At 45.8% G+C, this 23,359-nt stretch overlaps 6 protein-coding genes across 7 annotated transcripts; 5 read left to right on the top strand and 1 right to left on the bottom strand.

Moving 5' to 3' along the window:
* Window positions 1–20: 20 nt before the first annotated feature.
* Window positions 21–3,665, top strand: LOC133161910 (monoacylglycerol lipase abhd6-A-like). Its single transcript, XM_061290643.1, has 9 exons — window positions 21–338; window positions 1,109–1,234; window positions 1,768–1,927; window positions 1,996–2,109; window positions 2,221–2,353; window positions 2,519–2,676; window positions 2,748–2,802; window positions 2,882–2,982; window positions 3,164–3,665. The coding sequence occupies exons 2-9, from the start codon at window positions 1,116–1,118 to the stop codon at window positions 3,344–3,346; spliced, it is 1,023 nt and encodes a 340-aa protein (XP_061146627.1). The 5' UTR covers window positions 21–338; window positions 1,109–1,115; the 3' UTR covers window positions 3,347–3,665.
* Window positions 3,666–3,705: 40 nt separating this feature from the next.
* Window positions 3,706–5,845, top strand: rpp14 (ribonuclease P/MRP 14 subunit). Its single transcript, XM_061290645.1, has 6 exons — window positions 3,706–3,844; window positions 4,695–4,807; window positions 4,880–4,964; window positions 5,165–5,241; window positions 5,315–5,393; window positions 5,706–5,845. The coding sequence occupies exons 2-6, from the start codon at window positions 4,719–4,721 to the stop codon at window positions 5,760–5,762; spliced, it is 387 nt and encodes a 128-aa protein (XP_061146629.1). The 5' UTR covers window positions 3,706–3,844; window positions 4,695–4,718; the 3' UTR covers window positions 5,763–5,845.
* LOC133161912 (hydroxyacyl-thioester dehydratase type 2, mitochondrial-like) lies at window positions 5,787–6,399 on the top strand. The gene has a single exon (XM_061290644.1). It carries the CDS (start codon window positions 5,787–5,789, stop codon window positions 6,246–6,248), a length of 462 nt encoding a protein of 153 aa, XP_061146628.1. The 3' UTR covers window positions 6,249–6,399.
* Window positions 6,400–6,768: 369 nt separating this feature from the next.
* Window positions 6,769–15,843, top strand: pxk (PX domain containing serine/threonine kinase). 2 transcript variants are annotated; one of them, XM_061290641.1, is made up of 19 exons: window positions 6,769–7,063; window positions 8,225–8,275; window positions 8,584–8,631; window positions 9,539–9,725; window positions 9,815–9,892; window positions 9,972–10,045; window positions 10,165–10,239; window positions 10,309–10,413; window positions 10,578–10,679; window positions 10,739–10,900; window positions 11,132–11,249; window positions 11,332–11,410; window positions 12,147–12,195; window positions 12,274–12,351; window positions 12,516–12,602; window positions 12,676–12,739; window positions 12,932–12,991; window positions 13,497–13,526; window positions 14,475–14,615. In XM_061290641.1, exons 1-18 carry the CDS (start codon window positions 6,962–6,964, stop codon window positions 13,511–13,513), a joined length of 1,536 nt encoding a protein of 511 aa, XP_061146625.1. In that variant the 5' UTR covers window positions 6,769–6,961; the 3' UTR covers window positions 13,514–13,526; window positions 14,475–14,615. The 2 variants fall into 2 exon arrangements, with proteins under 2 accessions (XP_061146625.1, XP_061146624.1); XM_061290640.1 differs by lacking the exon at window positions 13,497–13,526 and having other exon boundaries at window positions 14,475–15,843.
* Window positions 15,844–16,088: 245 nt separating this feature from the next.
* Window positions 16,089–18,661, top strand: pdhb (pyruvate dehydrogenase E1 subunit beta). The gene is made up of 11 exons (XM_061290642.1): window positions 16,089–16,190; window positions 16,271–16,330; window positions 16,687–16,794; window positions 16,890–16,952; window positions 17,058–17,093; window positions 17,181–17,371; window positions 17,457–17,551; window positions 17,616–17,726; window positions 17,815–17,906; window positions 17,978–18,119; window positions 18,239–18,661. Exons 1-11 carry the CDS (start codon window positions 16,152–16,154, stop codon window positions 18,382–18,384), a joined length of 1,083 nt encoding a protein of 360 aa, XP_061146626.1. The 5' UTR covers window positions 16,089–16,151; the 3' UTR covers window positions 18,385–18,661.
* Window positions 18,662–19,698: 1,037 nt separating this feature from the next.
* Window positions 19,699–22,758, bottom strand: LOC133162159 (uncharacterized). Its single transcript, XM_061291163.1, has 5 exons — window positions 22,216–22,758; window positions 21,914–22,125; window positions 21,305–21,648; window positions 20,841–21,093; window positions 19,699–20,191 (listed from the first exon to the last, which is right to left on the bottom strand). Exons 1-5 carry the CDS (start codon window positions 22,463–22,465, stop codon window positions 19,874–19,876), a joined length of 1,377 nt encoding a protein of 458 aa, XP_061147147.1. The 5' UTR covers window positions 22,466–22,758; the 3' UTR covers window positions 19,699–19,873.
* Between the last annotated feature and the right edge of the window lie 601 nt (window positions 22,759–23,359).

A 23,359-nucleotide genomic window follows, 5' to 3' on the forward strand; every position in this document is an offset into this window, starting at 1 on the left:
CTCTCACAAGTTCCGTTGTAAACGAACCGAGCATGGCATGCCGGTTAAACTACGTCTCCCATATTTCGTGGAGTCAGTGGACACTTTCCAATATTTCCGGTAGCTCATGAACGCAGTGCGGTCTGTCCTTTCTCTTTAAATGTCGTCTCTACCGTTTCCCGCGGTTATGAACGCAACACAGCTTTACTTGCCCTTTAAGTGTGGATGAAGGCGATTGAGTAATTTGATGAAAGAGGAAGATAAACCTGAGGAAGAGGAGGAGATATAACGAACCGAATGGAGGAGATTTCCATTCCAGTATCTATTTACCGGTGACTCGTCGAAGCGGACTCGGCCAGGTAAGCACCGTCCGTAACCTTGACGTGTGATTTACATTTGAACGGAAGAGGAAAAAAAAACAGTTGGCAAATATTTGGCGGAAGTGACTGGAAGCATATTCCGTATTTTTAATATATTTTATTGACTGCATCTAAAATCATTTCTTCATATAACTAATCAGTGACTAATTTTCATATTTGAGAACAGTTGACACCGTTTCAAGTACCTGATTACGTAGGCATGTCATAGCACCTTTGCCCTAGTAACTAACGTGTACTTCACCCACAGGACCGAACTGAAAAACAATAAACTAACGGAAAACAAATTTGCAAAATACAAAATTAGCCGGATTTTTTTTTTTTTTTTTACAGAATACTTCAAAATAAAACCAAACTGAAAAGAGCATTGCCACTGTGTTTTTCACATGTCAATATTGGATCAATTTTCAGGCGTTGTCAGGCCCTAAACGAACATTTTCAGTTGTATTTTAAAGTGTCACATTTGTACATAGACAGAGTATGTTGAATTGCAAAGCTTTAGAATTCTATTGAAACGTGCAGTGGCAATAGGCAACGTTTCAACAAGTCACAACAAGTTTTCTCCAAAAAATCTATTTGCCTCCATTTTTGTCCCAAAGGTACATCTGTAAGACTGTCTGTAAAATTCAAATTTCAAAACCACTCTAAAGACCACCAATCTACAGTGTAGATGCTTTGGATTTAAGATGTGCACAATACCAGGATTCAAGAGAAACCAATGTTTTGCAATATGAACTTGTTCATGTTTACAGCGCAGCAATGGAAGCGAGCGTCAACGTGACGATGGCGCTCATCGGGACCGTCCTGGCCCTTCCCGTCTTGACTTTCTGCTTGACCTCGTGGCTCAGGCCCGCTACGATCCTCCAGGCCTACAACTGGTGAGCATGTGAATACTTTAAAAGTTACTTAAATTTCATTTTGAGCGGAAAATGTGCAAATTATTTGTGACATTTCCTCATATTCCACGCTGTCATGACATAGGGTTTTATCTGAAAGGGAACCATAGAGTCCCCTGAACTTTGATCCCCCACACTCATGCATACACACAAACACAGTGTGGGTTTAATTAATCACTGTCACGCCTGGTGGGATGAATTAATTTCAGACTCAAAACCACTGAGAAAGACCAAGTCATGTAAGGGTACTTACACAATGGAAAGTGGACAGGTTGAAAACCACGGAGAATGCCCAAGTAATATTAGTAATATTACAAAGAAACTTGTAGTAATTATTTCAAAGATTACATTTTACACGATTATTGTAAAGTAACTACAGCGTATACTTAAGTACAATTTTACCTGCCTACTTTACCTACCTGTTTGTCGTCGACAGTAGGATGGGTAAATGTCAGCCATGAATAGAATTCTAACTTTGGATTGCTCTATTTGACTATCTGTTCCGTCTCCTGCAGGTTCATGCGTTACAAACTAGGCCTGGTGGTTCGTTACTCGTACAGCGGGAACTACCGCTTCTGCTATTTCAGCCGCGGGACGCCAGGAGGCGCCACACCTTCCTTGCTACTCCTGCACGGCTTCTCGGCTTCCAAAGACATGTGGTTGCCCTTTGTCAAGGTAACATTACCCCCCCGTGTTTTTTTTTTTTTTTTATGTTTAATTAATGCGTTTGCTTTCCTGACAAGTACATCCCCAGCGAGCAGCACATGCTATCCGTGGACATGCCGGGACATGAGGGGACCAGCCGTACCGGGTCTGAGGACTACAGCATTCAGGGCCAGGTTGCCCGAATCCATCAGGTGCATGCGAGTGTTTGTCTTTTACACGTGGGAAAAGTAATCCTATTCTACTTGCGGTACTGAGCAAATGCAAAGTCTGAACATATAAATGATGCCTTTGTCTGTGTTCAGTTTGTGAAGAGCGTTGGTCTGGACAAAAGACCATTTCACTTGGTGGGCACATCCATGGGAGGCAACGTAGCGGGCGTATACGCCGCCACCTACCCAGCGGACCTGTCCGGGGTGACCTTGATATGCCCCTCAGGTAAACTGGCCACCTGGCACATTGCTGAAACCTCCGCCTCTTTCACGCTGAGCTTTAGATAATTGGCTCTGGTTAGCTAGGCTCAAGTGTGTGTAAGGCAATGGCGGGAACGCCGTGCGCAAGGCAAGATCTGTTTGAGGGTGATGAAGGTTGTTCCTCGTCCAGGTTTGGTGTATCCCACTGAGTCCGAGTTTATCACTCATCTGAAGGAGCTGGAGAAAAACCCCGAGGGGGCTTCTATTCCTCTGATTCCGTCCTGTCTGCAAGAGCTGGAGGACATGTTTCGCCTCTGTTGTCATAAGCCTCTCAAGCTCCCGCGACAGGTAAAGAACTTCAAACATGGCCGCATGCTGCCAAACATGCGTGCTGACCTCGGATGCATTTCTGCTGACAGGTGCTGCGCGCTTTACTGGACAACAGGATCCGCCACAACCACTTTTACAGAGAACGTGCGTCACCTGTTTGTGGCTGCTTCATTGCTAAATGCCTTTTTTTTGTCTTGACACGCCTGCTTGTGTGTCTTTAAAGTGTTCATGGAGCTGGTTGCAGAAAAGTCTCGCCACTCTCTTCAAGAAAATCTACATTTAATTACGTCACCGCTGCAAGTCATTTGGGGCAAGCAAGACCAGGTAATATACACGTTACATAAAGATCGCAAACCAGGGAAAACACTTTGAGCAACTATCGCACCTTCTGATCTTATGCTAGAAGGACATCTTCAGTGACAATTAGCAGTCCAGTAGGTTCTGCTATATTGCCGCTTCAGAATGTTGTCGCACTTTTTTTTTAGGATTTTGTGTGTTGTTGCAGGTTCTAGATATGTCCGGGGCATCTGCAGTGCAGGCGGTGGTTCCCCACAGCCAGCTGGTTTTGTTGGACAACTGCGGCCACACCATAGCGTTGGAGAGGCCCAGGCAGGCGGCGCAGCTTGTCATGGACTTCCTGTCGGCACAGGAAGTGGACCACAAGGATGTGAAGAAAAAGGTTTCCTGAAATGGAGATTGACTTACTGTAGTATAGAAATTATATGATGACTATATAATATAGGATTGTTATGAAATATTTATTTACATACTGTACCAATGTGCTGTATAAGAAATATCCATATTTTTAATTTTTGATGATTTTAATGCATTTCTTGCTTAGTTTGTTGCAGATTTTGTTTTTGTTTTTAGAATGCAGACTTTTAAATCTCAACAAAGAACTTTGAATGATCAAGTTATGTGTCACCTTACTGTGTATGTTTTAAGAAATTTCTAACAGTAATTTCATGTGTTTATAATTGCTTTAAAGGACAATAATTTGACGTCAATATCTTGTGGGAAAGTGTTTTTTTTCTCTCTCTCTCTCAATCGCCAGAACTCCAGGCACGATAGAGGACAGTACGTAACACTTCTAACCATTATTAGATGACACGAAGAAGAAAAAGGACGCGCATGCGCTGATTGAAAACATTAGTGAATATCAGCTTTGCGTATTTATCAAAACGAGGTAAGTTAACAAAACGGCATTTATTTAGCCAAAATAGCCACGATCCCAAGCCCAAGTTATTTTTTTTAAATAACTGATGGGTTAACACGCGGTTTGACCTTGGTCTATTTTGGGCTTCTAAGACTTACGACGCTCAAAACTGCACTTTTGTACCCTAAACGAAGGTCCTTGCAGGCGCTCGTAAACCACAGAAAGCTCGTGGCATGTAATGTCTAATCGTTTATTTTGTATTTACTGAATGTGGCTCATAGGAATAACACAAAAGTTAGAGAACATTTCTTTTGGGGGTCACTGGTCTAAAATAGTAACGAACCTACGTAGCTGAATCAAACTGCTAGACCTCCAGACTTGCCGAGTTTATTTTTTTTAAGTTTGGCATATTCGTCACTTTATTATTTAAAAAAAAAAACACAAACACCATGTTGGGAATGAGGTAGGTTTAGCCTAGGTGGTTTGTGGAAGTCACAGTCATACTGATGGTACATCCATCCATTTTCTACACGGAGGTCGCGGGCCTGCTGAAGCCTCTCCCAGCAGTCAGGGGACAAACTGAACCGGTTGCTAGCCAATCACAGGGCACACAGAGACGAACAACCATCCGCACTCGCACTCACGCCTAGGGGCAATTTGGACTGCTGGTACAATTTTTCTAAATTAAATAATCAGTAACCCATAAATTCTAAGGGTTAAGTTTTAAGATGGGTTTGCCATATTGACAATGTTTTGGGATCATAGTTTGTGGCATTATTTTAGTCTGAATAAATCTAGCCAAATATGTCAATAACTCAACGTTTGTCAAATACGGTTGGTACGCCTTTTGTGTATTGATTTTCTTTCGGGCTTGTTCTAGCGCAACCACCGATGCTTGAATAGGATGAATCCCGAGAGCACGGACGAGCCCATAGTTTACCGAAGCGTCGTGCTGAAGGACGTCGCTCCGTATCAGTACATGAAAGTCTGCCTGTAAGTCAGCGGCGCTCTTTGGCTCGAATGGGACTACTTTATGACTGTTACTAATTGGTGTCACTCTTCAAGCGTACTGGAGGACAAGTCGACCAAAGTGAGTGCGGTTGACCTGAAGTACTTTATCATCTCTGGCTTGAAGAGTCTGCACGGAGAAGTAAGAAGTGGAAATGAATTGCGGGTCTGCTGTGGGAATGTTGATTCATTTTGAGTCTCGCTATCAGTGAGGGGAGACAAGACTGGGCTCCTCGGGTTCCTGTGATTGGCTTGGACGATCAAGAAAAAAAAATTATAATTGGAAACTTGACTTTGCTACTATGGAAATATTTTTTATTGAACTGTCTTTGCATGTTTCAGGTGGGGGCCGCGTTACACTTTGATGTGTTCAAGTACGATGAAGATACCCTCACTGCTTTTCTGCGCGTATCCAAAAGGTAAGGAAGTCAAAGTGTAAAGAGAGTGTTTTGCTGAATTATTATTATTATTATTATTATTATTATTTTTTAGTGGTTTGGTGAAACTTTGGAGCTCGTTGACACTGCTGGGCTTCTACAACAACCAGTGCTGCGCCTTTCGAGTCCTGCAGGTACGTTAGCTGCTTTCTCGCTTTTGCTGCTCTTACAGTTGCAAACATTTGCAAAGATGTTGTCGCTTGCTCGATTTTTTTTTTTTTTTTCTCGACCTCCCTGCTTTGAGTCGTAAGAGTGTTGAAGAAGCTGTTGTTTGAGACTTTGTAATTACTGTCGCATCTCTGAAATTTCTGTTAGCCGCTTTATGGTGTTTAAATTGTATGTTAGCATCACGCTAATATGATTTGTTTGAACGTTTTGGTGTTTGTATAAACATTCTTGAGTTCTTTTTTTTTTTTTTTTTGTGACTGTCCTTCCCAAAAATTCAGGTGTCGCCATTCCTGCTGTCGCTGACCGGAAATAGCCGCGAGCTGGAACTGGACTGACGTTGCAGGCAACTCACAAGAACCATGTGGAGTCAAGTCAGAACTCTGCTGTCCTCCTCCATTTTGATGACGGCGGCGGCAGCACGGCTCCACGTGGGCCAGCGCGCCTCCCTTACCAAAGTCTTCTCAGCCCGCCACGTGGAGCTGTTCGCCGAGCTAACGGGCGACACCAACCCACTCCACCTGGACGCCACCTACGCCGCCTCCACCGCCTTCGAGGCCCCCGTGGTCCATGGCGTCCTCATCAACGGGCTGATCTCGGCCGTGCTGGGCACCAGGATGCCAGGCCCTGGCTGCGTCTTCCTATACCAGGAGATCCGCTTCCCGGCGCCGCTCTTCGTTGGCGAGGAAGTGCTGGCCGAAGCCGAAGTGCGCAAGATCAAGATGTCGTTCGCTTTCATTGCCGTGACGTGCTCGGTCAAGGACAAGGTGGTGATGGAAGGGGAGGTGATGGTTATGATGCCTGAGGGGAAGCAAGTGAAGTGAGGGGCATTTATTACTTTTGAAATGTTTTTTCATTGTTGATTATTAGTCATATACATCACAGGCAGCCCTGTGTCACTCCAAATCAATAAATCCATCAGAATCTTTGTCTTCCGTGTCAAATAAATGTAATATAAACAACAATTTTAACGAACTATCCGTGTCCCCAAATCATTACATTTTTCAAACTTGAGTCTTTAAAAAGAGGGGGTCGTCTTATAATCAGGGTCGTCTTATATTCGGGCCAATACGGTATGTCATTCTGCTTTTTAAAAAATGAGTTCACTCACACAGGTGGATTTTGAAATAACGTGAACATTTTCAAAGTTGACCTTTTACCATTCAAAGTTTCTTTAATGCCTGTTTCATTGATTAAAAATTGCATTTTCATGTCATAAGCACTGCGAAGCACTTGTGAACGTACGCGACAAAGACGTCATCAATGATGTCAGAAATAAAACTGAAGATTTTTTCGTCTCTATTTGGTTCTGCCTCCTTCCCATAGGTGGCAGTAGAGTGTCCTGCCCAGATTGCTCAATCTCCGGTCAGGTCTTATTTCAGCAGACGAAGCATCGTTGAGTTTTCGTTACGCTGAAGCGAAACTAGTCGGCCTCTGTCGCCGCACATTAGTGTCAGCTTTCCGGTGACTACACGTTGACACAACTGCGGGCGCTTGGATTGGACTCTGGCCGTTCACCCTACTCCAGAAGACCGGGATGTCTTTCCTGGCGAAGCCGACCACCGGCCGGCTACTCCTTGACGACACAGTCCCGCTGACGGCGACGATCGAAACCACCCAGAATTTGCAGTCCCACACAGTGAGCGTCGCCTTTTTCTTTCTTTTTATTTTTTAAATACCGATGCTAAAGTCACCCGGTCGTCCATGTCAATTGGCTCAGATACCCGCGGGGAGGCAACAGTTTGTGACAGTCACGGCTTCCATTACCGGACGCGTTCGTCGTTTTCAATACCGCGAAAATTGTCAGCCTGCTTCCGTTATTGGACGGACACGTTGTTACTTCACAATACGCTCGTCTCCAGGTTTCCCGATTATATTACCGGACACATTCGTCCTCTATTAGTGGCGTTATTCCAACCGAACCGCTGAATATTAGCTGGGGAAAATTGGGAGGGAAATTCCGCATTTGAGGGAGTTTGCTGCGGTTGAATTTCTGCCACCACGATGAAGCAATTTCCCTGGAAGCTTCTGTAGCAATATTAAAAGAATTGCTGACTGTGAGCCTAGCCCGTTGATTTTTATTGCTGCAATGTCTCGAGTTTGATTTGGTACACATCAAACGAGCCGCCGCTCAATTGAAAAAACACATTTTGCATGACTTCGCAACGGGTTGTTTTCGTGTCCGATAATGGACGCACGCGTGGACGGCTGTTGACAAGATTCCGGCTGGGATCAGCTGAGGCTGACAGTTAGCTTAGCATGCTAACGCCAAATACCAACCAAAACCGCCCTCGTAATTCTTCACCAACTAATAAAACGCTGCGGAGAAAGTCTAGTCATATGCAAATAAAAAGAAAACAAATAAGAAAATCCGATATATATTTCAATCTTAAATAACTACAAAATTGTCAGTGATGTAATTCAGAGCAAGATTTGGTTTTTATTTTCCGGTTTGTGATTTGCTTTATTTTTTCTCTAATATTAAATTTTTTGAAATTGTTTTCCCTAGCATTAACATGCTTCAACTGCCACGGAAGTAAGAGAAATATTTAGTTTTGACAGATTATTTTCAATTGAATCTATCCAAGGGATGAAAAAAGTAGCCAACTGTTCTTTTGACGGCGTGCATAACGCAAAAATATTCCATACTGCAAAAGTCTGCTTGTTTGCTCGTAACGAGCTTAATGCTAAATCACAATGCAAAATGGTTACTAGTTCTCCTTGCCCATCCTTCTGTCGTGTGGAAAGGAGACTCTACTCTTTGAAATTGTAAGTCCCTACTTGTTCTTTGTGTATGTAGGAATACATCATCCGAGTCCAGAGGGGAGTGTCCACAGAGAACAGCTGGCAGGTAAAAAGTGGCTTAAAAACGTGTTTTCCATCTGTTTGGACCACTCTTTGCCTTAAGCATAGGTGTCGAACCCAAGGCCCGGCCGGGGGCCAGATGCGGCCCATCATATCATTTTATGTGGCCCGCGAAGACAGATTTTGCATCGACTTTGTGTTATTACTAAAATAACAAATTGTCTTCACTTAAAAAAAAAAAAAAAGACGATATAGTGCTTGCAATTCGTCTTTTTAAAATATTCGAACAGTTTTTACTATTCTGATTTCTAAACTAGTTCTTCGTCACTTTGTTTTGTTGCGTGTGTGTTGCAGGTCATCCGGCGCTACAGTGATTTTGACGTTCTCAACAACAGCCTGACGGTGAGTATTTTTTCCGATGCATTGTGAGTGACAGTTTGACTTTTGTACTGTTGGTCATAACATTAGGTGCATTTTCAAAGTCTCTTAAGCCAAACTGACTTTAAGTGAGACAAGAAAAAAATTGCGGTATGATGCTGCACTGCAAATTATGAGTACAATAAGAAAGTATGAAAGAAAGTAAGAAAATATGTCTAATTTTTCCTATCGTGAAGGTCATTTGATTGTACAAGTGTACCTAATCAAGAGTCTTAAAAATCCAGCTAAATATATAAATATACTTTATTATACACTTACACCAAGTTGTTTTTTATACAACAATATGAACTAAAAATATCTTTTGAATGGATAGAAATTAAAAAAAAAATTTTTTGGGGATACATTAATAATAAAACTAAGTAGATAATTAGTTTTTCTGAAGTCTTTTCAGCAATTTTGTATTGTGTAATATTTTACAAATGCATTGCCAAACGATGAAGCTGATTAGACTTTTTATGTATTATTAAAAAATATGCTTAAGTGTATTTTAACCAAATGCTAAATAAGTTTTTATATTTTGTTCCTCCTGTGAGAGAAAATTGGTGTCTCAGCAGCAGCAGTTTTCACTGTAAAAACACGGTGATGTTATTTTTACGTTATTTTTTTACATAATAAATCAGCTGCAAGAGCCTCCCCCCAAAAAAACATGTCAAGACAGTATTAAATCTGATGAGTATGGGAACTGAATGGGCCATTCTGAGGAGGTCGTGCCCTTTGACCTCTGCAGTGAGCCCATAACAGGATGCAGTGAGGCTTTCTGCTGAGGTTTTTCTCCCTCACTTCCTGTTTCTAACGGCAATTCTGCGCACGAGCACAATTTGGGTGTGGGGAAAAAAGAAAGAAACACTCATGATGTGCTTGCGCTCGGCAGGTGTGTGGCGTCAGCCTTCCTCTCCCGGCCAAGAAGCTGATCGGCAACATGGACCGCGAGTTCATTGCAGAGAGGCAGCGCGGCCTGCAGGCTTATCTGGATGCCGTTCTTCAGCATCCTCTGCTGTGCGCCGCCCTGCCCGTCAAAAAGTTCCTGGACCCCAACAACTACGCTGCCAACTACACCGGTGGGATCCCTGCCCAGTTGGCCTTTTCGTTTCATTTTCACAGAAGTACAGCGAGCGATAGCCTGACTTGTCTGCAACATGTCTTTCAGAGATCGCCCTGCAGCAGGTCTCCATGTTCTTCCGTTCAGACCCCAAGTGGGTGGTGATGGAGCCCCTTCGAGACGTTGGTACACCGCCGCCGTGATTGCAACGCGCACGTCGGGCTTGATAACGACCGTCCAATCACAAAATCTTCTTCTTTTGCAGGCTGGAGGATCAGGAAGAAGTATTTCCTGGTCAAAAACAAAGAACAAGCCAAGGAGAGGTACCTGCTCGGCTGGGTGGGTGTCACACTGCTAAAAGTAGTGCAGTGTTCTAATATACAGTGGTGCCTTGGGATGCAAATCGAGTTTGCCCCTGGGCACACCCAAAACACGGCGTCATGCGGATATGCGTTTAGGTGGACTTGGGCCCTGACAAGTTCCTGTCCGACAAAGACCTGCAGTCCATCATGAAGCTCCTCACCAGCCTCTCTGTACGTACGCCGCACGTGATGGACCGCCTCGGCTGAAGCGTTCCTAACCGCGTGGTGTCTTCTCTCCAGAGTCCATACCTGTGCCCGCTGTTGTTCTCCAGCACCAGCGAGTCTTCGGCGCTTCTCATCCGACCTTTCAGTGAGGCCGGCTCCTTGCGAGATCACCTCTGTAAGGTAAGAAGCTTCGCAATTCCCAGTTTTCCCAAACGCAGCCTCAAGCCAAGCCCACCGGCCGACGAGGGCTTGAAGGATGAGACGCGAGTCGATCATTGCAGGGAAAAAAAAGCATTGAGGATAAACTCGAATGTTGCTGTGTGTGCGTCATGTTTGTGTGCCAGGTGAAGCCCAGAGAGAACTACCTGAAGAAGTATGGCAACCCCAAAAAGACTCAGCCTCTCGAGCTCTCGGACATCAAACTCTACGGCCGACAGATACTGGAGGTACACGCGCACACACGCACACATCCCTCACTCGCCGTAAACATATTGTGGGCGCTCAGGGCCTTCGACTGGTGCACGAGAGCGGCCTGTTCTTCGGCCACCTGCATGCCTCCAACGTGATGCTGGAGCAAGGCGTGTGTCGCCTGACGGACGTCGAGAACGGCGTGCTGGGAGTCCCTTCGGCCCTGCGACCCGCCATCACCCACTTCCGAAAGATTAACGTAGGTGCTTGCGTGATCTCCAGGAATTTGAGAGGATCACGTTCCTTCTGTTTTAGTTGTCATGTTTGAAACGCTTTCATCGTAGCGCGCTGCCACAACTGGCAGCACTCAAATCTGCCGTGGCGAGGCGAGTTCACGTCTCACGGATGGGTCTCGAACGAGTGGCAAAAATGTTTTACTGTACGGGAAAACCATTTGGGGGCTAAAGTAGCAACGCGTTTGTTTGCGTAGACAATCGAAAGCGTGGACGTCTTCTGCTTTGGCCATTTACTCTACGAGATCACGTACGGCCGACCGCCAGACAACGTCCCTGTGGACAATTATCCTCCCATCCCCTACACCGCCGTGGGTGAGTGCACACACGCACACACAAACATATTGCATGGGCAACCTTTGTTTCTCCATTCTGATGTGTGTGTGTGTGTGTGTAGTGTCGGTGCTGCAGTCCATCTTGTCGACAGAGGCCTGCAAGTCAGGGATGCCAACAGTCGCTCAGCTCATTCAAACACCGTGAGTTTTCTTTCGATTTCTCCAAGAAGCGGTAAAAACATCCGCCCGCATTTGTAACATCATTGTGCTTGTAACATTTGATCAGTATTTTCTCATGTACAGTGTGAAACATGTCCGAATGTACACGGGTTGAGTGTGTGTGTTCTTTGTTGTTGGCTGCCACGTTGTGTTTGAGGTTGGTCAGCCGGATCCTGCTGCGGCGATAATTCAGGACTGGTTGTGTCCTCCCTTCATTAAGCTGAAGTTTCATAGATGAGGATAATTGGTGCATGGTATGATGTCCCTCAGCTGGACTGCCAAGAAGAAGTTGACTTTATCGGTGCATGGTGTGATGTCCTTTAGCTGGACTGCCAACAAACAAGTTGTCCCCATGAGATTGATTGTCTCGGCCCCCTTCTCCTCTGCCGTGGGGGTTTCCCGCCACAGCTCCACCTCTGAGGTCACGCTAGCTTCTCCAGACCTTCTCAGTGAATGAGAAATAAAAATCAATTATTGCAAGCAGTACTAAGTTAACTTGTATCTTCTAAATGGCAACCACGTGGTGAGCATGCAATTCTTTCAATTTAAATGTCTCCACGTCAGTCAGAAAAAGGTCAAAACTGTTGTTTTCCAAAGCTTGGGCAGATAGCATCAGCTCAAGAAACACCAAAATAATAAGTCATATACCCATAGCAAGCAGCATGTGACGAGGATCCAAGGCACTCATTTGTTTTTGTTCTTCTTTGCTCTGGCGCAGGCTGTTCAGTGACGTTCCACTCGCGCACTCGGAGAAAGTTGCCATCCGGGTAAGAGAATCTCGCCTCGGATGAAGCTTCTGTTTGCATCTGCGACATTTTGTCGCATGTCGTGCGTCGTCCATCCAGGTGCCGAGCAGGCTGAAGGAATCCCTGAGGGCGGCCAAGGACCGTGTGGAAAAACGTCTGCAGGACGAGCAGAAAGTGGTGAGTTGATCTTCAAATAGACGCGAAAGTGCTCTCGCCGGGTCCCGCGACCTTTTCACCCGCGTGACATTGCCATGTCCTCATTCCCAGCAAACCGTGACGCATTTGAGCGCTCGACACGGTTGGTACGAGTCAAGCCATTTGTTTGTTTGTTTTGCTGAAAGTTGCACCAACACAAGAGACTCACCAGAGCACGCTCCCATCACGGCTCAGAGGAGGAGAAGAAGAGAAGGAAGATTCTGGCCAGGAAGGTACGGCGACCTCCGCTCGATGCCTTCTTTTGGAGCGCAACGCAAACCCTGCTGACGCCTGCTCCCTTTGCAGAAGTGCAGGCAGTCCACAATTGAAAACGACGACGACCTCTCTGTCCGGAACAACAATAACTCTGGTGGGAAACGCTCCATTTTGCAACGAAAAAAAAAAGTGCCCATTTGTAAAATAATTGTTTTCCCTGCCAGGAGTCTGTAAATCTAGTTTATTCTTTGTCATTTTGAATATGAAGTGAAAAGAGGCCATTGAAATCATTTCAATGAATCAATCGATGAAATAGACTGAGTTTCTATCAATGCTGTGTCCTCAGGCTCGGGCGCCAGTTCCCCTCTCACGTGTCCTTCGTCCCCCACGCCGCCGCCCACCACAGGTCGGTTCATCCCTCGTTCTCGTCCCTCGTTTGACTTGTCTGTCCTCTTCCTCCTTGTACCAAGTATTTTCCTCTTGGATCTTTCCGTCTCTTGATTCTCTCTGCCGAGTGAGCAATCGTCCGGAACTTTCAATGTTGCCAGAGCGTCTCTGGAAAATCCGCCCGTCGCTCCACCGGATAGATCTCTTTTGAAAAGTAACATAACAAAGGACACCCATGTTGCGTCGTGTTATTCAGAAGCTAATGAATATATGCTAATGCTTATGAGTATTGCTGTCTGTCTACACGTGTTGCTGCACCGCGTAGGATCGGATTAAAACGTTCACGCTTATTTTCCTAGCACGTCTGCAGCTTTTTGCATTGCGTGTCAACACGAAGCGAGCAAATTTGAGTTATGTCATCATCATCCAAGTTGGCGTCTCCTGTCCTCCTCTTGTTGCTGTCCCGATGCTGACTGGTCGTTTAATTGTGGTCTCTCTCTTTATGCCGTGCCTCTCCACCATAGAGCATGCTCCATTCTGACCGTGTCATTGGGGTAAAGTAAATGTTTTTTCCCCCCCCACCTTGATGTTCAGTGGTGTTGGTGGGGGTCACTGTTGGACTTAAGAAAAAAGGCTGATATACTTGCGAGCTTCCCAGCAAGCACCGTTAGCACTAACCAAGCTAAAGGATGCTGTTGAGAACTCGGTGGCTGGTGTTTGGAATGGCCTGTGAGCTAAAAAAAAAAAAAAATCGAAGTATCGGTAGCGACACCTCATTTAGCCCTAAAATCCCCCCAAAAGTGATTGATTCCAAAGTAGAGAAGGAGTCAATGAGTGCCATCTCGATGGGAGTGGGAGTACAGCTCGCTCAGAAACATTTGGTTTAAGCGCCTCACAATCTGCAATGAAGTAATGTTACGGCACACAAGACCATTCCAAACGATAACTTGTGATTGGAGATTGTGACCTGTCTCTGTCTGTCTGTTTCTCTGCTTGGAGCCTTGGCATGCTGCCCTTTTTTTTTTTTTTTTTCCCCCCTGTCCTTTTGTGCGCTGAGCTGCTGCCCCACATTGTGAACAATCACTGAGTTGTTCCACAAAAGGCAACACATCAAAGTCCTCCTTTTGGGTTATGTTTCACCTTTTTCCATTTCAAAAACATCCAAGGTTTGCTGAAGTCCTCTTTTAGCTACATGCTATGTTGAGGTACAGAACAGCCAGAGTTGAAACCAGAAGTTTCCATACACTTATTATTATTATTTTTTAAATGACTTACTTAATACCAGAATAAAGAGAGAAGGATGTTTTAAAAGTCAAGTCTATAATAATTGTATTCATCCTTATTGGCTCACAACAGGAGTCTGATTTCATGTCGGACAGTAAGAACAACTTCTGATTTCAAACGTTGACCGAGGTTGCCAAAGGAACTGATGCTGAAGCGTTTTGTCATGAAATCTTATCATGTGTGATCTCTTCCCTTTTGGTTGTCCCCCTTTGGTCCAGGTGTTCCTCCTCCTCCCCCTCCTGCGCCAGACACCTCGTCCTTGTCCTCGTGCTCCTCCTCCTCCGTGGTCGCCCCCCTTCCCGGAGGTCGCGCTGCCCTTCTGAGCTCCATCCAGGCTTTCAGCAAAGGAAACCTGAAGAAGGCCCAGACTCGAGACCGCAGCTTCTAAACGCCGCCGTCCTCCCAACGCTCCCTCACATGTGAAGACAAATCCTTTGCAAAACAATCCAAATGTTTACTTTTTGGGTTTCTTGACATTGGGAACGGCGGTCCCCGGCCGACGAATGCTGGAAATCTGAATGTTGACCTTGGGCGGTGAAGATAACATCCAGTTTCTTTCTTCCGGATTGTTCTCGATGCCAACGTCTGTCGTTATGGCGCCTTCCTGATTCCCGACCTGTAACTGGAACATCATCTGCCCTCTGCGAGGAAGCGTTTACAAAATTAAGAGTTGTTTGTATGCCTCATAGTGATATTTTCAGAAAAAAAAAAAAGAATCTGCAGTTTTGAGAGGCAAAATGACCCAAACAAACACAAAACACGGATTTGGTTATTATCAAAAGAAGTATTTTCCTAGTAAATTGAAAGAATTAAAATTGTATTTTATGCAACTCAGTGCTGGGGATTAAAAAAAAACTTGTTTCCTTTTGGAAAATGCCCAATGAAAGCATGTTTCTCTGATTTAAGTTTCTAGACAATATAGACATTTCTTCTGATTTTGTATTTATAAATTCACCGAACGTTCAAAATGCATGTTTTCGTATGTCCAAAAAAAAGGCCCTAAAAAGCATTGAAATAATTTACATATAATTTCTTTATGATGTAGAAGTCGCGGATTGAAAGCACCCGCCCCTAAGGATACATTTGGTGAAAAAAAAGTTGTTTCTATCTACCTATACTTTAGAAAATGGTGTGTGGTTTTCATTGGTAATGATAGTTTTGTGAGCTCTTTTTTTTGTCAAGGAAAATTGTATATCTTTTTATTTTAAACTGCAAAACAAGCACAAAAAGTGGCAATTGCAAGACTTCCCGTTTGACTTTTTTTTTTTTTAATTATTGTTGCAATGTTTCTTCTCATTTCATCTTAAAACGTTTGCACCATCAGAGCTTTTATTGTGCCATATATGTATGACATGATCCTTGTGCCTCGAGATGAATGTCTGAATGTGTGTAGGATTAGATTGCAATTGGGTTGGGGCGTTTTTTGTGCGAAGCGTCGGTGGTGGTTCGAATGTGTTTGTGGCTTATTTTTACGCCCTTGTTGTATTCCACTTGAATTGTGGCCGAATGTTCCTCTGCAGCACTTTACCCTTTAAAGGCAAACTTTGTGACGTCACCATAAACAATAAAGTCCCAGATAGTGTTTGATGCGGTGGTCATAACAACACTGTGCCATACACACACATTTTGAAGCCAATGTTTTATTCTCAAAGGCCAACTTTAGAGTTTTGAAACAACAGGTTTTCACATGTATTTGTCAAATTATACAAATAATTTAATACATTTGCTTTCATCTTCAAAACATCTTAGTGGAAAAGGATAACAAAGTGTCCTGTGGGTGTTCTTCCTTCTGTAACGGGGTGCGCATGCGCAACTGCGCCGTTCGTGTGTCCTTGGCTAATGCGCCTCCGCCAACGCTAGCCCCGCCTTCCCATCGGCGAAAGGACAGGTTCAAAATGGCGCTGTCCATGAAGTCCGTTCTCCGCTCCGGAAGGGTACGAAAACGTCCAAAACACTTCAGATGTGTCGTTGTCGTGATGTTTTGGATTGATCTCGTCTCTCTGACGTCCTACAGAATGCTGTCACGATCCTGCGGCGACGAGCCTTTCACAGGAGCGCACCGGCAGCGGCTCAGGTCAGTGTTAGCAGCGAGCATGCTATGCTAACGTCACCGCCTCTAAACTAACATCTGGTTTGGCACATTTGCATCACTGAAATGTTTCTTTCCATCCTTGGAATGGCTGGCTGTGATCTACCGGCCTCCTTTCTTGTCATGTGTAGAAATGATTTCACTCATTTCTTAGTGAGAATTAACCCTGAGTTGCTCCTTTGAGGGCTGGAAAAGTTGCTAATATCTACCGTGGGGACCATATCATTAGGTGGCAACCCTTTGTACAAATTAAATAAAAGTAATCCTTATGACACAAAGTGTCAAATAATGGAGGAATAGTTTTGATCCGGTTATCTTTTGCCATTGTGCGCTGTCTTCAGGTGACTGTGCGAGATGCCTTGAACCAAGCCTTGGACGAGGAGCTGGAGAGGGACGAGCGTGTCTTCCTGCTGGGCGAGGAGGTGGCCCAGTATGACGGCGCCTACAAGGTGTGCACGGGGGCACGTCCTGAAAAATGGCGACGCTGGTCGGTAAATGCCGTGCTTGCCGTCGAGTGTCAAAGTTTGTTTCCGTGTTGTCGTAGGTGAGCCGAGGCCTGTGGAAGAAGTACGGCGACAAGCGCATCATTGACACACCCATTTCGGAAGTAAGCGCTTGTGTAAATGGTCACCGTAGCAACAGCAGATGTTATTTCATGGAATTACATTTTGAATTCCAGAATGTCTTGTGAGAGTTTTGTGCTGTGTTCCAGATGGGATTCACCGGCATCGCGGTGGGGGCTGCCATGGTGAGTGTCTCCACGAGCCAGATGACTTTCATTTGACGAGGAAACTTTGCGCTCAGAGAGACAATATTCTTTTTTTTTTTCTTCCAGGCAGGCTTAAGGCCCATCTGCGAGTTCATGACCTTCAACTTCTCCATGCAAGCCATTGACCAGGTCATCAACTCGGCAGCCAAGACCAACTACATGTCGGCGGGGCGGCAGGCGGTGCCCATCGTCTTCCGGGGGCCCAACGGATCCTCGGCCGGTGTCGCTGCGCAGCACTCGCAGTGCTTCGCCGCCTGGTGACTTGCTACTTCCTGTCTGCCTTCCGCATTCATTCCGCGGGATGTTGCGGTTTTATTGTTTTGTTCTTTCTGCTCTCCTCAGGTACGCTCACTGCCCGGGTCTGAAGGTGGTCAGTCCGTGGAACTCGGAGGATGCCAAAGGCCTCCTGAAGTCAGCCATCAGAGACGACAACCCGGGTGAGTGCAATCAAATGAAACACAAAAGCGGAAATGATGACGCTGACAAAATGTGCTGCGGCAGTGGTCTTCCTGGAGAACGAGCTGATGTACGGCGTCCCCTTCGAGATGTCCGACGAGGCCCAGTCCAAAGACTTCACCGTGCCCATCGGCAAGGCCAAGGTGGAGAGGCAAGGTGAGAAGCTGCCAAAGTCTGGCCGCCTTAGCATGCTCGTCTCTGTTGTCCCGAACAGCGGAGGACCTCCTGATGTGCCATTGTTTAGGTTCTCACGTGACTTTGGTGTCGCACTCTCGCTACGTCGGCCATTGTCTGGACGCCGCTGCCGTCCTCGCCAAGGAGGGAATTGAGTGTGAGGTACAAAAGCAAACGTGTCCAGCTTGTCTGAACTTTTTTTGGAAAAAGGAGCAATATTTGTTGTAAACCAGGTGGTCAACCTGCGAACCATCCGCCCCATGGACGTGGAGAGCATCGAGGCCAGCGTGATGAAGACCAACCACTTGGTGACGGTGGAGGGCGGCTGGCCGCAATTCGGCGTGGGAGCCGAGATTTGCGCCAGGATCATGGAGGGTGCGTCGCCTTGTCTGGCTTCCACACATATCTGCTCTGCATTTGTTTTCTTAACGTGGCCTTTTCCCATTGGCCACAACCAACTTAAAAGAAACCAAACCCATTTGGTCTGTGTTCAGGGCCAGCCTTCAACTACCTGGATGCTCCGGCCACCAGGGTGACGGGCGTGGACATCCCCATGCCATACGCCAAGATCCTGGAGGACAACAGCGTGCCGCAGATCAAAGACATCATCTTCTCCATCAAAAAGACCCTCAACATGTGAAACCACGCTTTTTAAATAACCCAATAGTCGACCTTGTAAATACAGCTCAATGTTTCCAGAATGCACGAGGTCCACTCCAATAATCCACCTTTGGAGCTGTCCTGTCCGTTAAACAAATAGATGATCGATTTATTTATTAGGTACCATTTGGGAGCCCAACTGTTTGGCCGAAGCCACAGGTGGTGACGTATAAAGCAGGCCAGATGATTTTCTGGTGCTCTGGATGTTGTCACAGTAAATGACTGTTACAACAATTAAAGAGAAATACTTCCATCCATTACTTGTGTTACCAGTGGTTATTTTTAGAAGTTGGAGCCGTTTATACACGGAGGAAATCATCAAATGGAATCAAAAGACAAACTCTCGCCCACACTGATATCCACCATCTTTTATAAAGCTTTTTTTTTTAATCAACCAAGTATAGTAAGGCTAATATTAAAAATAACATGTATATTAATAATCAATTTGAAACCTTACTTTAAAAGCATAACCCTAGTTTTAAACCCAATTTTGAAATCCTAATTTGAAACATCACTCCTAACATTTGCAGCATGTGACCACAAGGGGGCACTGCAGGTGCATGACGTGAACGCGCAGCACGCAGTGGAGCTCCTCAACAGCTGAGCTCTCTATCTATCCTGATAGGGAGCACGCACGCACACACCAAGCAGCAAATAACAAAATCCTTTGGATCAGCGAGCAACACAGGAGTAGCAGCGAACCGGATGGAGCTCCACGGAGAAAAGAAAAAAAACTCATGGGAAGAGGAGACCAAGGTGAGCTCAAGTGTGGAAACCCATGATGTTAAAATACACTTGCCACTGACCCCAATTTGAAACCCTTCTTTTAACCCTAAAATTATTTTCTGTTACGCCCCCCCCTAGCAAGAAGAAATCTATTCGCGCCCCCCCTCCCCACGGTGACTATCCTAACTTGTCTTGTAAGTCGTAAAATGTTGCACTGTCGCAAACGTGACAGAAGTAACAATGAGAGCGCCACTGCCCCCTGCTGTAGTAAACCCGCAATTACACTTTATTCTAGTACTGCCAAAAAAAAAGCCTGTTCCCCAGGGTCACACGCGCCCCCCCAGGAATAGCACCCTTGGGGGGCGCGCCCCACTATTTGAGAAGCACTGCCCTAACACTACTCCGAAATGTTGAGGGAATCAAACAGGGGACCTTCCGATGACAACTTCTGTATCTCTGATCCACGGCCGTGTATGCATGTAGCTAAATATTCTACAATACTTTCTATTTTTACCTTTAACAGCTCATCAACGAGTTGCTGTGTTGTAAGTTCAAAAACAGACATCGCAAGTGTTGAAATGATTTTAATTTTTGCTATTTACAGGGTTGATCTTATGCGTCCTTTGTTGTATCATCTAATCTGAAGAAATTCAGAGTTCCTCATCTCCAGTTTAATTTTTGTTTGAACGGGACACTTTTAAAACTTCCTGTGTTCCTGTTCCAATGGGCTGACGAGCTTTTCTTCAGGGGGCCGACAGGTCGGCCCGTCCCACCTCCGAGTGTCCCTTGAGCAGGCCCAGACGCACCACCACCACCTTCCTCTTCCTCTCCTCCTCCTCTTGCTCTTCTACCTCCTCCTCGTCATCCTCCTCTTCCTCTCGCTCCCGCCTCCGCTTCTTCTTCTGCTTCCTCTTCTCCAGCTCCACTTGCACCCGTTCTTCTTCTGCCTCCTCCTCCTGGTCATCGTCGTCCTCCTCTTCTTCTTCTTCTTCATCTTCTTCATCTTCCTCGACATCATCTTCCTCCATGTCAATCATGTGACCGTGACTCTGTCCTCCATTCTATCCAGAAAAAATACAAAATGGTCCTTTCTTCTCTTTAAAACATTTTTGACAGGACTGTGACGATTTCTAGTTTTATTCAAAATATTTATTTTAATACAAGTTTTTTTTTTTTTTTAAATAGACACTGACCTTCTTCGCGCAAAGCAGAATTGTGTAATTATAAGAATTGCTTTCATTTAACTAAAATTTTAGCTTTTCATTTTTAAGTAATTCAAATTTTTTGTTTTGAAAGAGCATAATGCAGAGTGACATGACACTACAATCTTTTTTCTTTCTAAATGTTACTACCTTCAACCTTAGATTACTTTACATTTTGTGAAAAAGTAGAGTAATTTGACTTGTAATTTTTCCCACTGTAAAGCATAATTATTCAACAATTTATATTTTTTCCTCAAGATTTTCATTGGTAAATCAGACTTATGTGATTTGCATTGTTTATATTTACGTAAAACATAGCAACCTATTGAATTGACCTTTTTTATGGGGCATGCTTGTTTTTCAAGTTTCTTTCATTTAAAGCAGGATTAACATGATTTCTTAGCTGATGTTTTATCTTTTTTTTTTTCTACGTCCGTCGTACTTAGAATTTGACGGAATGTCGGCGTGAAAATGGCTCCTGTTTGCCTTTTGAAATTTGCAGACTCACCGTCTTGTTGTTGACACCGGCGGCGCCATGCAGCCGGTGCAGGCGCAAGCGCACAGTGTCCTTGTTCTGGCACAGACCCAGGCTGTTGAGTGTGTCCAAGGCGGGTCCGGAGCAGCCCTGCAGACGCAACTTGGCCCCCAATGCCGCCTGCAGGAAGTTGTTGGTCCAGATGTTCCTGGTGAACAGCGGCACCGCCAGGGTCAGCACGCTGCGCCGCAGCACCTGAAGCTCTGCCTCCGACGCCGACAGCTGGCTAAGCATGCGCAGGTACACGGACAACTTGTTACTTTGGGGCTTGGGACAGATGGAATTAGTCTTCTTTAACTGATTTCATTTCTCCCACATAAAGCAGAACCATTCTTTTTTGCGTGATGCACAACATTCGGTGTGACTCAAATATCTTGTTGCTTGGCATATTTAGCAACTTGGTACTCTGGGCACGAGTTGAATTTGAGCGGACTTACTGCCTGCTCTTGACGAGGGCATTGACGGTGGGGAAGAGGGAGCGCAGGCAGGTAGTGACCAGCGGCGCGTGCTCCTGCGCCCAGCTGAGGCAGCGCGCCCACGGGAAGAAGGAGAGCAGCTTCTTGCTGGACACCTTCTGGTGGAAGGGGCTGTCGGAGTGGCGCGACAGCGTCTTCATTTCCTCGCGCAGTTCGCGGCTCAGGAAGTCCATCATGGGCTTCCGGGCGCCCTTGGCTGACCAAAGCATGCGGAAGGCCGAGCGGTAGCACGACTTGGTCACCAGCAGCGCCGCGCGGCTCTTCTTGCCCATACGCTGGCCTTTCTTCCTGTGGCAGCTGCTCGCCTGCAAACCGCAATTGGGAAAGGTCAACTCCAGACTAGAAAAATGTACTGGCAGCGACTCCAAAGTGCATTCAGGCTAGCATTGACAACGTGACAAGCCAGCCCGAGGGCACTTTGACATCACTTTTCAGTCGATATGGAAGTGGGCGGTTCAGGACTTTTAATGTCATTCCTTTGCTAAAAAGCTCTTTGCTGGTTTTTGTTCGGGCAAGGCAAAGTTGCGCTTGGCTTGGGTGTGCACGAAGAGGGCGCGGCCAGCGCCTCACCTGTTTAGCAACGGCAGGTTTGAGCCACAAGACCCTCTTGCCGTTGTTTTTGCGCCAGCATTTGGTCCTGATAACCTGCGCGCATGTTTCGCACACAAACGACTTTTTGCTGATGGCGCCAGCGTCGGGGAAGACCCACTGGGCGGCCTCCGGCGTGGTGAAGGTGAACACGGCCCTCCTGTTGAAACCTCGGCCCTGCCGCTCAAACTGATCTGTTGAGAGCAAAAATAAAGTCATTCTGCGAATACCCAATTGAAATCTCTAATGAGTTAGATGATAAAAATGCATTTTCCATGACAGACCCTTGCAGCAGGAGCACATATTGTCCTCCTGGCCCTTGGTCCGCCGACGTCCACGATGGACCGGTGCTTTTGGGAGCTGGTTCTTCTCCTCTTCGTCATCCTCATCACCCCCGGCGCGCGCTGGAAGTTCGGCGGCGTCAGCGAAGTCAGTGTCGGCATAATCGTGCTCGTTCGACTCGGATGGAGGAGCAGAGGCGGCCTCGTCGTCTTCGTTGACCGCCACGGTGCTCTTGGCTTCTTCGCTCGTCATCGCGAGAGCGACTGGGAAACTTGTCAGAGAGTTTGCAGTATCCCAGAGGCCATCACTTGGCTCACGTTAGCCACGAGCTAACACGTCAAAGCCGCCGCAGTGAAGTCCCTCACAAACGCCCCGAGGCGACGTCCTCGCCCTCAACTTCTTGGCAGCGTTCAGAATGTGTGTGCGTGTTAAAAGGTTGCAAAATGAAGCGTTTGCTAAGTAAGTGGCCAGTTTGTAAACACCTCAAATGTGGGAAACCGGAAGCGACCTCAGACTAATAACTTGACTTCCGCCTTTGCGTGCGCCCCTAAGTGGTTTTGCCGCCTCCACGTGGAGGGCGTTGGATCTGCAACTTTTTCAAATAAGTGCGGGTGACTTTTTTTGGACCCTATTATTTGGAGTGGTGCGGCTCGGTGGAACGAGGGAGCGAAAATAAACTCCAGCCGAATCGCCCACTACAGGTTATTTAAAAGCCATATCATAGAAATGTGTCTTTAAACATGTCTTAAATGTTTCTAGTGAGGTCGCAGTTGTAATATCCATTGGTAGGGCAATTGGAAAGCTCTGGAGCCCGAATAAAAAATGCTCGAGACCCTGCAGACATTTTTTTGGCCCTCGGTGTCAATAAAAGACTAGCGTTTTGCAAACGAAGGTCACGAGACGGAACATGAGGAACAACTAGGTCAATGAGATATGGAGGCGCTAAGCCATGCAATGATTTATAGGTTAATAGAAGAACCTTGAAGTCACATTTTAAATGTTAGTTGGCTAATATTGGGGTAATGTGATCAAATCTTCTTGTCCGTGAGATCAGCCTTGCAGCAGTATTTTTGTACTAACTAATATAACTGTGTATATAATTAGCTGTGATTTTTGTTCACAAGCTTCATGTGGTGGGGGACTGCC

This window comes from Syngnathus typhle, linkage group LG11 (assembly GCF_033458585.1).
Source record: "Syngnathus typhle isolate RoL2023-S1 ecotype Sweden linkage group LG11, RoL_Styp_1.0, whole genome shotgun sequence".
Classification (NCBI taxonomy): Eukaryota; Metazoa; Chordata; class Actinopteri; order Syngnathiformes; family Syngnathidae; genus Syngnathus; species Syngnathus typhle.

Coding starts and splice junctions, on each gene's coding strand:
- rpp14 (XM_061290645.1), top strand. CDS start 4,719: ATGAATCCCGAGAGCACGGACGAGCCCATAGTTTACCGAAGCGTCGTG. Junction 4,808..4,879: donor CAGTACATGAAAGTCTGCCT/GTAAGTCAGCGG, acceptor TCACTCTTCAAG/CGTACTGGAGGACAAGTCGA. Junction 4,965..5,164: donor TGAAGAGTCTGCACGGAGAA/GTAAGAAGTGGA, acceptor TGCATGTTTCAG/GTGGGGGCCGCGTTACACTT.
- LOC133161912 (XM_061290644.1), top strand. CDS start 5,787: ATGTGGAGTCAAGTCAGAACTCTGCTGTCCTCCTCCATTTTGATGACG.
- pxk (XM_061290640.1), top strand. CDS start 6,962: ATGTCTTTCCTGGCGAAGCCGACCACCGGCCGGCTACTCCTTGACGAC. Junction 9,726..9,814: donor CTACGCTGCCAACTACACCG/GTGGGATCCCTG, acceptor CATGTCTTTCAG/AGATCGCCCTGCAGCAGGTC. Junction 12,992..14,474: donor CACGCCGCCGCCCACCACAG/GTCGGTTCATCC, acceptor CCTTTGGTCCAG/GTGTTCCTCCTCCTCCCCCT.
- pdhb (XM_061290642.1), top strand. CDS start 16,152: ATGGCGCTGTCCATGAAGTCCGTTCTCCGCTCCGGAAGG. Junction 16,953..17,057: donor TTGACACACCCATTTCGGAA/GTAAGCGCTTGT, acceptor GCTGTGTTCCAG/ATGGGATTCACCGGCATCGC. Junction 17,094..17,180: donor TCGCGGTGGGGGCTGCCATG/GTGAGTGTCTCC, acceptor TTTTTCTTCCAG/GCAGGCTTAAGGCCCATCTG.
- LOC133162159 (XM_061291163.1), bottom strand. CDS start 22,465: ATGACGAGCGAAGAAGCCAAGAGCACCGTGGCGGTCAACGAAGACGAC. Junction 22,126..22,215: donor TATGTGCTCCTGCTGCAAGG/GTCTGTCATGGA, acceptor TGCTCTCAACAG/ATCAGTTTGAGCGGCAGGGC. Junction 21,649..21,913: donor AACCTGCCGTTGCTAAACAG/GTGAGGCGCTGG, acceptor TGCGGTTTGCAG/GCGAGCAGCTGCCACAGGAA.
- LOC133161910 (XM_061290643.1), top strand. CDS start 1,116: ATGGAAGCGAGCGTCAACGTGACGATGGCGCTCATCGGGACCGTCCTG. Junction 2,110..2,220: donor AGGTTGCCCGAATCCATCAG/GTGCATGCGAGT, acceptor GTCTGTGTTCAG/TTTGTGAAGAGCGTTGGTCT. Junction 2,677..2,747: donor CTCTCAAGCTCCCGCGACAG/GTAAAGAACTTC, acceptor TTCTGCTGACAG/GTGCTGCGCGCTTTACTGGA.